This window comes from Beta vulgaris, chromosome 5 (assembly GCF_026745355.1).
Source record: "Beta vulgaris subsp. vulgaris cultivar EL10 chromosome 5, EL10.2, whole genome shotgun sequence".
Classification (NCBI taxonomy): domain Eukaryota; kingdom Viridiplantae; phylum Streptophyta; class Magnoliopsida; order Caryophyllales; family Amaranthaceae; genus Beta; species Beta vulgaris.
In genome coordinates this window covers 42,260,171-42,271,547 of record NC_079206.1, presented here as the reverse complement: position 1 = coordinate 42,271,547, position 11,377 = coordinate 42,260,171, and the positions used below count along the sequence as shown (strand labels likewise).

Genomic DNA, 11,377 nt, shown 5'->3' with positions numbered 1-11,377 from the left:
AATTATACACACGACCAAGCCCACACCACCATAGTGACTCGTTCACCCCTTCCTCGTACCCGTTTAGCTGCCTTACGTGACCCGAATTGGAAATTGGCTATGACCGATGAATTTGATGCTCTTATTAAGAATAAGACTTGGGATTTATGGCCCCGCCCCCCTGGTGTTAATGTTATTCGTTCTATGTGGATTTTTACTCATAAAGAAAAATCTGACGGTTCCTTTGAGCGACATAAAGCTCGTCTTGTAGGTGATGGTAAAACTCAGCGCGTTGGCATTGATTGTGGTGAGACTTTCAGTCCAGTTGTGAAACCAGCTACAATCCGTACTGTTCTTTGTCTTGCTTTTTCTAAGCAGTGGTCCATCCACCAGCTTGATGTTAAGAACGCCTTTTTGCATGGTGAGCTTAAGGAGACTGCCTATATGTATCAGCCTATGGGGTTTCGTAACTCAGAGCATCCGGATTATGTGTGTTTGTTACACAAGTATTTGTACGGGCTTAAGCAAGCCCCTCGGGCATGGTACAAGAGGTTTGCTGATTTTGTTTCTGATATTGGTTTTTCTAACAGCAAATCTGATCATTCTTTGTTTATCTATCGGCGGGGGTCTGATATGGCTTATTTATTGTTATATGTTGATGATATTATCTTAACTGCTTCTTCTGATACTCTCCGCCAGTCTATTATGACACATCTTAGCTCTGAGTTTGCTATGAAGGATTTGGGGTCTCTGAATTATTTTCTTGGCATCAGTGTGACTCGCCATCAGGGTGGTTTATTTTGTCACAACGAAAGTATGCAGAGGAGATTATTGATCGTGCTGGAATGATTTCATGTAAACCAAGTTCCACTCCGGTTGACACAAAACCGAAGGTTAGTGCCACCACCGGTGTTCCATATGCTGATCCGACCCAATATCGCAGTCTTGCAGGTGCCCTGCAATATCTCACATTTACACGGCCAGATATCTCTTATGCAGTTCAGCAGATTTGCTTACACATGCATGACCCTCGCGATGAACATATGAGTGCTTTGAAACGTATCATCCACTACCTTCAAGGTACTCTTCATCTTAGTTTACATCTTTCTCCTTCCCCGATCACAGACTTGGTTTCATATACTGATGCTGATTGGGACGGTTGTCCTGATACTCGCCGGTCCACCTCCGGTTACTGTGTTTTCTTGGGGGACAACTTGATTTCATGGTCGTCCAAACGATAACCTGCTCTCTCCCATTCGAGTGCCGAGGCCGAATAAAGGGGGGTTGCCAATGTCGTTTCTGAGTCCTGCTGGTTACGTAATCTCTTGCTTGAACTACATTGTCCTATTAGTAAAGCTACCATGGTTTATTGTGACAATGTGAGTGTCATTTACCTTTCTAGGAATCCCGTGCAACACCAGCGCACTAAACACATTGAAATGGATATTCATTTTGTTAGAGAAAAAGTTGCTCGGGGGGAGGTTCGTGTTCGTCATGTGCCTTCTCGTTATCAAATTACGGATATATTCACTAAGGGGTTGCCCCTTATATTATTTGAGGATTTTCGCACCAGTCTCAATGTTCGTGACCCTCCCGTTTCGACTGCGGGGGTGTGATAGATTATGAAATATTGAAGAATATTGTGTATTGACTTTTGTATGTATAGTTGCCTAACTTATAGCCTAAATTATAGAAATGTAACAGTCATAGTGATATTGTATATGTTGACCAAAGATAGAATGAGAAAGGCACGGAATTACATTCTTTCACTTTTAGAAGGGGTCATTGGTCGGTGGTTCCCCACAACATTAATTTCAATGTAGGCAGGTTAGGGTTCGTTTTATGCGTTGCTCACTAGGGTTTCTATTTATTAATTGAGTGACTCAAAAACTAAGGAATATGAGTTTTATAGAACGAATTGATCACGATGGGTTACATATTTACATCTACCTGCTAAGCAAGAGTTACTTCCAAGCTAGACTTAGGATCGATTTATCTTAACGCCTTATTTGTAGGTATTACTACGGGCATGTTCTCTCCAGCTTATATGTAGTTCAATTCAGTTCAATTCAATTCAGTTCAGTTCAGTTCAATTCAGCTTTGGACAATACTTTTACTCTCACATATCACTATTCATTTCAGTTCAGTTCAATTCAATTCAGTTCAATTTAGTTCAATTCAGTTCAGTTCAGTTCAGCTATTTTATGCCGAAGAGAACAGGCCCTACTTCCCCTTTTATGGATATAATTTGGATATATATTTGTTATGAGGTAGCAGCCCCAGCCCAAACAATATGTAGGCCCTGTGCTAACAGAAATAGATCGTTATGTAAATATTTTATAAAAAACCACCAAAACATGCAAGTAAACCAAATAACAAACATGTATCAAGTTAAGCTTTTCTTTTCAAAATCTTTTGATACATCCCAAGCAGAGCTGAATTCAAGAAACTTGCAGACATTTTGACTATCAACTTCAAATATATTATGTTTACAGAATTTTTTTTTTCCGATTTGGGGTCCTCTAAAAGAGAGCTCCTGTTCCATATCTTACTTTAGACATGTAAAAAGTCGGGCCTGTGAGGGAGTGTTTAGATTGTGCCATAAAAATGTAAATGTGTGAGCATTAAACTTGTTATTTTCATCTGTCAAATTCCAAAGCTCGCTATCTTTAATTGATGAAGCTGGATAGCAGAGATTCAAAGTGAGGGTCTTAGAGTTCTTTCTTAGGCGATAAGTTTGGCATATTACGCTAACCTAATTGCAAGTATACTATAACTTCTTTGGTATCTTAATATAGGCCTAGTCTTGTACCCTCTCAATGTCAATCACTTTTTTGAACACTATAAAGTGATAAATGTGCTAGTCAACTTATTCCCTGTTCCACTTATGAGTACATGTCAACTCAACATAGTTACAAGGATCCATAAGTATGAAGTATATAAAGCAATGAAATATCAAAGACCCTTGGGTCTAATGGTATGGCTTTCTACCTTTTATATCGGAGATCAAGGTTCGAATCTTGGTTGAAGCAAATTTCAATATTGTTGGGAAAGGGGGGGAGGGGGTTGGGGCTTGTTTGGCCTCTAAGGGAGTAGCCTTGTGCGAGGAAGCCCAGCCCAGAGAAAATTCATCTTACCACGGGTTCCCGAAAGGGGGCCCAAAAAAATAAAGAAGCAATGACATTCCCATACCTTGTATGGTCCAATACCATGACATTTATATAATTTTTTATGACAAAAGTAATATTAAAAAATTATAATTTTTGTTTTCATATATTTTTATTTTTGGGGATTGTTAGTTGAAATCTTATATCATATCTTAACACTATTTTATCATATCAGTTAGCTATTATATCATATATGGACTACATCTAATCATATCAAGTAAATGATCTGGAAAAAGTTGTCCCCTACTGAATATGGGAGAATACTTCGTCAAGTATATGCGATGTTAGCATACTCTACCTACATGTACATAATGTATTTTATAGTATTATATCTATGTACATACAACTGTTATTTATTGTTTCCTTTTTTGTCTTTTAGCTATTACTTGTCTTAGATAAAAAGGTAGGGTTTACAGTGAACCTTGTATATTATCAAATATAGAGAGGGATATTATCCCTCATGTTGTGAGTCATTCTTCTTGGAACTGATATTGATAAGAGAGCACTATATTCTCTGATCCCCACTCGAGTTCCATATCGGTCCGCAGTAGACCGATAAGAATCGTCATGGTCAATGCATTTGTCTCAGAACCGTTGACTTTGTCATACCGATTACGTCGGGATACCTAGATGGTACTCCTCCTTGGGCCATTCTAACATGGGCCTGGGCTTGATCCAGTTATTATCTAAATGCGCCTATGGGCCTAAAGATAAATATCAATAGAGGATAAAAGTATATTCCATAAGGATATACTTTCATCCAGCCAATAGGAGTAGAGTCCTACCTTAGCAATGACTCTTTCCGGCTCCTATAAATACCCCGTTGATCTGAGTCATAAGGTACGTTCACAATCACAATTATACTCCACTTGAGAGCTTCTGGTTTACCAATTACTAACTTAGGCATCGGAGGGGCGTTCCTCGGATCAACACCCGAGGTTAGCTTACGTGTTCTCTCTTGCAGGAAACCAAACCGGCTTACATATGAAGGAGATACTGGTTCATACCCTACCATTTATTCTATACTAGAACAATTGGCGCTAGAAGGAGGCGAGAACTATACTTTTGAGTCTAAGCCATAATTTTGCCAGCAAAACCACTCTCATGGATCCTAATCAACATTTTGGGATGCCGAAAACTGACGAAAACAACATCTCTATAGAGAAAGCACCACCAGGGTTCTCAACCTCGATGCCGGTGGCAGGATTGTCCAAACCACCAACTGATAAGGGGAAGAAAACTGCTGAGACCCCTCAACATAATATCTTCAAGACACTCCAACACATGTTCACTCTAGAACATCTCAACAGTGCAGCGGAGGTCTTTCAGGCCATGGCTAGCCAGACACCACTGACCGGTCCAACCGCCAAGCGTCCTTTGAGTAGAGCCCACATCCCAGTGAGGAAGATGCGCTCACTAGGGACAGACCGCCAAGATGAACAAAGCCGGAATGACCAGGATCAGGTGACCAACTCCAAGACCCCCACTGAGCATGTTGGGGAGGAGGAAGAAGAGGAGGCGCAAGAGACAGAGATCCAGCAGTCAACCTAGCCCAGAAGAGGAGGCGAATACAGGCGTAGGGCACCGATTGCTTTGAGAAACTCTCTGTTCTCCACAGCCATCCTCCAAGAGCCCATGGAGAAGATCAAAATGCCGACATGCAAATATGACGGCAAGACTGATCCGGAGGATCACTGGCTTATGAGGGACACATGCTGCTGTACATTGATACCGACTCGGTATGGTGTAAGGTGTTCCCTTCCACGCTAATTGGGCTTGGCCAAACGTAGCTCAAGAGTATACCACCGGCAACTGTCTTCAACTTCCGCCAGCTCACATCCATGTTTGTTATCCACTTTGTTAGTAACAAGCGTAGGGAAACGACTACTGGTGAGTTGATGTCCATCAAGCAAGGAGACTCCGAAAGCTTGAGGGGCTATGTAGGGCGTTTCAATGCAGAAGTCGTTACCATCCCAGTCTACAGGAGGAGGTAGCAGTCTTAGCCCTAATGACAGGTCTAAAAGAAGGGACTGCCTTTAGAAGCTACCTGAGCCGCAAAAAACTGACTAGCCTAATAGAAGTCTTAGGAAAGGCGAATGACTTCATCCGAGGATAGGAATTTGACAAGGCAACAACTGCTAAAAGGCCGGCAGGAGATGGGAAGGAAAAAGAGAAAGATCGCAGGAAAGACAAGTATCGGAAGGACAAGAAGCTGGAAAATTTCGGTAGGAAGGAGGAAAGTAATTCGGTAAAGAAGGGTCAGGAAGCGCGAGCTGACCGATATCGCAATTACACCCCTCTAACAATGTCTCGGGCAGAGATATATGAACTCCACAAGAAGGAAGATAAGTGGCAAAGGCCCAAAAAGATGTATTATAAGGGCCGGGATAAATCAAAGTGGTACGAGTTCCACAGGGATTATGTGTTACAGATGACTGTAAAGACCTGAAAGACTAGATAGATTATTTGGTACGAAGAAACTATTTCACCCAGTCCAAGCGAGACTTGATCGAAAATCCCCGTCCAAGGAGGATGAAAACGGCAACAGGAAGTCGGTGAAAGAACGGATCACCGAAATCCATGTTATCTCAGGAGAACCAACACGCAGGGGAAGCATACATGCCATCCGTGGCCTTTACGTCGGAGGACGCTAAGGGAATCATTTACCCCCATGATGATTCCTTGGTAGTATCTTATCTACAGAACTAAACAACGATGGTCCATCGCATATGGTAGATGGCGGAAGTTCCGCCAACATATTGTACAAGAAAATGTTCGAAAAGATAGGCCTAGAAGCATCATGTCTGAAGCCGATCTCGTACCCAGTGATCGGATTTACAGGGGCATCTGTCGTCCCGGAAGGAACCATCAAGTTACCGGTAAAGATAGGTGAAGAATCAAACAAATTACAATAACTAATTATTACAATAAACATATAAGCTTTAAGTGGAATATCAAAGTTGAACATTCAAAGCTTATTTTAAACGATTTAGTTGGTCATTTTCTAAATCAATAAAGCATTATAATAAATGAGCATAATATATAAGAATGTATATGCTCACCTCAAATATCCGCAAAATATATTTATGTCTGAATAACTTGAGAGTTTGTTGATTTGTAATTCTTATTGCAGTTTGACATGTAAAATGTATGATATGAAGGTCTTATTAATAAAATTCAAAATATTGTAAAACTATAAGAAATGCATGAAATAATACATTGCACATATAATAAATTCTATACGCATGTTAATTATGTTATACTAATTCATATATTACCTTATATGAAATAATATATATGTTGTTGTTATTTATAAAAATACAATTTCTTACACTAGGGGAAAAAAATAAAGGGCTGCGCTTTTTAAAAAAGCGCAGCCCTACATAGCAGAAGGGCTGCGCTTTTTTAAAAAGCGCAGCCCTTCACTTGGTAGGGCTAAAAAAGCGCAGCCCTTCTGATATGTAGGGCTGCGCTTTTGAAGAAAAGCGCATCCTTTCTTAAAAAATTTTGAAATAAAAAAGTTCGCGGGCTTCAAATATTAAGCGGGATTCATCAAAATATATTATCCCTCATTCTCTCTCCTCTCTCACGTCCCTCCTCACTTTTCCTCCTTCTCTCACGTCCCTCCTCCCTTTCCTCATCCTCTCTCATCCTCTCTTCTCTCTCAAAAACTCCCAGAAAAGTTGCGACAAAAAGCCTGAAATGATTTTCACTAATCATGCCGACGGAGTCCGATTGCCTATTGTGATACCTTTTCGGAAGCGGAACGGGCCAACAAGTTAAACTCATCGCTATGCTGTGAAGTTTAGGCTTTTTAAGCCATCCTAGTTCGTTTAAGGCTCCAAATAGCCATTTTAAGTTTTTCCGAAATTTTTTTCCCCTTAATTGTGTATTAGGGTTTTGTTTTATGTATTTAAACATTATTAGGTTAATGTTTGGAGGTAGTTCTTGTATTTTCAGATCTATAGGTCTTGTATACTTCTCTTTGTTTTGATTAATGTTCTTGTATTTTCATCTTCGTTTTGTTTAATGTTCTTGTATTTTTATCTTTGTTTTGATTAATGTTCTTGTATTTTCAGATCTATAATTTCTTCTCTTCTGTATATTAGTTTTTGTTCCTTTTTTTCATTTTCGTTTTGTTCTCTTTTTCGGTTTGGGTTTAGTATTTTCATTTTCGTTTCTCTTCTCTTCTCTTCTGTATAATTTCAGAAAATGTGAGATTATGAGTAAAAAAATGTCAAAAAGAAAATTTTTTTTTATTATTTTTTTTTTTGTTAGGAAGGGATGCGCTTTTTAGGTAAAAGCGCAGCCCTTCTAAGCTAAAAGGGCTGCGCTTTTACCTAAAAAGTGCAGCCCTTCTTTGTGAAGGGCTGTGCTTTTCTAGCGCAGCCCTACTTAAAAAGTGAAGGGCTGCTATTGAAAAGGGCTGCTGTCAAAAAGCGCAGCCTTACAGGCCTTTTTCAGCGCAGCCCTTCTTCATTTTTCCACTAGTGTTAACAGGATCAAGTAAAGCACAATGCTCCACTTTGTTGACAAGGAATCGAGATCAATTAAGAAGTCAACGGCCTCCTATGAGTGATATTTCAAATGGTAATATAATTTAATTACTTTCCTAATAATAATTTGTTATTACATAACTAATTACTTTTACAGTTGTACCAAGATTTGGAAAACAAGTGGAAGAAAATCAAAATATAGATATATCAATCATAAAGACCGGAGGAACTACTGAAGAGGGCAATTACAAATTAGCTAGAGAAAACAGGAAGTACATATTACATCAAAAGCATAACAAAAATCAAAGAATAGTACATGGTAAGTCTATTTTGTTTTTTTCTTATTATACTTCATAGTTGCATATTTTTTAAACTACTATATTACTACTTTTATGTAGATGATATTATATTACATCTAACATGAGCTTATTTTTATTTGTTTAGGTAATGTCCAAACTGAACAAGAGCAACATATTCATTCTCAAACATATCTAAGTGATATTTCTCAAATAAGTGTTATAGTCGATATATCTAATGGTATTTCATTTCATACACACTTTAGCTCTTATTTTGTATTTTTGTGGATAATGTAATAACAAGAATTTCCTTATTATATTTGTATAGCAAGGTATGATACACAAGGTGTATTTTAGGACTATGATTAGCCATTTAAAGTTAATTTTAAATATAGATGAGTTTCCAAGTTATCCTAAGCATCAGTTATATTGACAAAAAAAGGGACACAAAATAACATGTTTGGTTATTTGCTTCATTTTACACACTACATATTATATATGTTTATTTAAATATCATCAATCAAAACATAAAGTTCATATCATGTACAACAACTTACGTAAATTCTATTAAGTTCATATCAGATCTAATATTTTTTTTTGAGTTGTTTCTTGCAACCAAAAATATAGAGCACACGTATTAATTAATTAACCTGTATATATTTTTTTTCTATTATAACATTAAATGCCTATTTTATTGCACTCTTCATATATTTAATTTTCTCAACTACATTATATTAGATAATATAATCGAATAATATATGTTTATATAATGTGTTTTAAGTTTTAACAAAAACAAATTCAAACAAATAATATATAAAATGTAGTACATCAAACAACCTAAACATGTATAAATGTGGAAGTTCTTTCAATATAATTGGCAAGGTGATACAGAAATGTCAAAAAATATGATTTTCATGTAGTGATTATAAAATTAGTGATAGCAAAAGTTCGTACAATTAATAAAATGAAGATCTCATACATAAAGGTTAAATCAACTTATATTTGATGTAATTATAAATACTTAAAAATAATAAACTGAAATTACTTTTTACTTAGTTATTATAAAACGCAGTGGAATCCTTATAATTTTACTTTATTATTTATAAGAAAAAAATATAAAGATAAACAAATAGAATAACATTTTTCCTAATTTTATGTAAGTTTTACATATTCAATAGAAAATAATTAACAAACAAAAAAGAATAAACAACGTACCTTAATTCGAATGGCATTGAAGGTAGGAAAGGTTTTATTTGTTAGCTTAATTTTTTAACGCAATCAAAATATTGTATAGATCTGTTCAATTATGTACATAAAAACACAAACAAAACAAAAGAATTAGACATGTACTCCCTCTGTTTTTTAATCACTCTCACTTAGAATCTTGACACTATTCATACTTAGAGAGAATCTTCTCAATTTTTCTATAATTTATAGTCATGTGGGGTCTTGTTTGATTCGTCTTAATTACTACATAAAAATTCAATCATAATTTTTACTACTATATAATGAAAGATATTTAAGTTCAAAGATGTGCATTGGGAGATGTGCACGGGAAAGTGAGAAAGATAAAAAAAAACAGAGGGGGTATATGATAGTAAAATTTTATAGTTTTTTTGTTATAACAAATTTAATACAAGGAAAAACAGCTAATTATGAATCGTATGAAGCCGAAATCAACTATTTATTGCATGCAAATAGTTTGATTATATAATTTATAAGCAAAAAAAATAAAGATAAAACAATAGATTAAATTATTATAAATCGTTAAATATAAAAAAAAACGGTTTTTTTATTGGTTATTTACTACATGCAATTGAAAAACTGGATATTGTTGTATAATATCAGCACTATAAGAGGGGGGGGTGAATTATAGTGAGAGAATAAGTTATAGTTTTTGCGGAATTAAAAGTTAACTTGAGAACGCACAATGGAAACACGAGAGATTTAACGAGGAAAAACTTCCTAGGCCCAATAGGAAGAAACAACCTCGACATAAGGGATTTTAACTCAAACTTTCCACTATAATAGGCCAAAACAACTCTGTTTACAATCCTATTACTTTTCTCTCGAGCCACAACTTAAGTTACTAAACTCAAGTTCCCAACTACAGTTTCCACAACTGTCGTTCCTCTCAAACTTCCCTAGAAGTTACTTTCCCTTTCTCTTGCTTCACTCAAAGTTTCTCACACTTACAAGAGTTCACTCAAACCCTTAACTCAAAAATGCAATTTGTAAGACAATGGAAGAGTAATAACTCGAAAAAAGTAAGTATGAATTCTCTTAGGAACGACACTGACTCTTTTAGACAACTAAGAATATTTAGCTAAGCCAGACACAATTTGTTCCAAGGTTTGGGCGCCTATTTATAGACAATTTAGACAAGACATAAACTTATTCACTACTTAATCCATTATCACATGATGTCCATGACTCTGATTAATTAATTAGTTTATTTTAAATATTTCTTGAGAAGTAATTAATCCACTTCCTCCACTACTTAACATAAAACTAAGAAGCATTAAGTATTACGTGGTTTTAGATACTTGAGGAATAATTAAACTATTTAAATTAATTAAGACTTGCGAAATAATTAAACAAGCCCACTAACCACTAACTACAAACGTGTAGCAGTAGTTTTAGGCATGATAATTGATTTCTTGGGGAGTAAATAAAATATTTACTTTAAATTGTTATTCGGAAAATACTTCTAAAAATAAGTTGATTAAAACGACAATCATTTTTATATTTAAAAAGAAAATCTTTTTAAAACCGGAAACTATATTTAATCTTGAAAACAAAATCTTTTAGTTTAATTAAAATATAAAAGATAAGATTAAAAACCGTTTGATATTTATCTTAATAAAATCAGAAAATCAATTTAAATCTTTTCCTAACAAACTAATAACAAACTCCCTAAAATAGTGGATCTAGTCAAAACTATCCTAAAACTTCTAATAAACAGTTTAGGCGCATAAGTAATGTTAGGCGCACTACTTAGATTTATTTAGGTGTTCCTAAAGCTGTCTATAAGTATGTTCCTTAACCTTGTTCCTAACTGTGTCAGTGTTTGTTCCTTTCATGGGAACAGAAGCAAGTTCCGTTTGAGAATTTACCACAAACTAAATTGAGCTTTCACTCAACCTTAACATAAAGATATTAAATACACCCTAATGTATTCTAATCTTCACTCCAAGCTTGATACTTCATCACTCGAATATCTTCACTTCGATCTTTGATTAATTCTCCATTTGAATTTTCAATCAAGTATTCTCTTTGCTCGAGAATGAATTACCTAGCAATAACATAAATAAAATACAATATGTCTTTTGTGGTTAAGTCATCTTCAAACTCAAGGGTCGACATATATCTTTATTATATACATAAATTTTGAACAAATTTATTTATTGTAAATACTACCTCCGTTTCCAAAAGATCT

General features: G+C 35.7%; 1 protein-coding gene across 1 annotated transcript; it reads left to right on the top strand.

The window, feature by feature from the left end:
* Positions 1-824: 824 nt before the first annotated feature.
* On the top strand, positions 825-1,220 carry LOC109133827 (uncharacterized mitochondrial protein AtMg00810-like). The gene has a single exon (XM_019247678.1). It carries the CDS (start codon positions 825-827, stop codon positions 1,218-1,220), a length of 396 nt encoding a protein of 131 aa, XP_019103223.1.
* Positions 1,221-11,377: the final 10,157 nt, after the last annotated feature.

What these genes read in the sequence shown, in the direction of transcription:
- LOC109133827 (XM_019247678.1), top strand. Translation starts at nt 825, where the DNA reads ATGATTTCATGTAAACCAAGTTCCACTCCGGTTGACACAAAACCGAAG.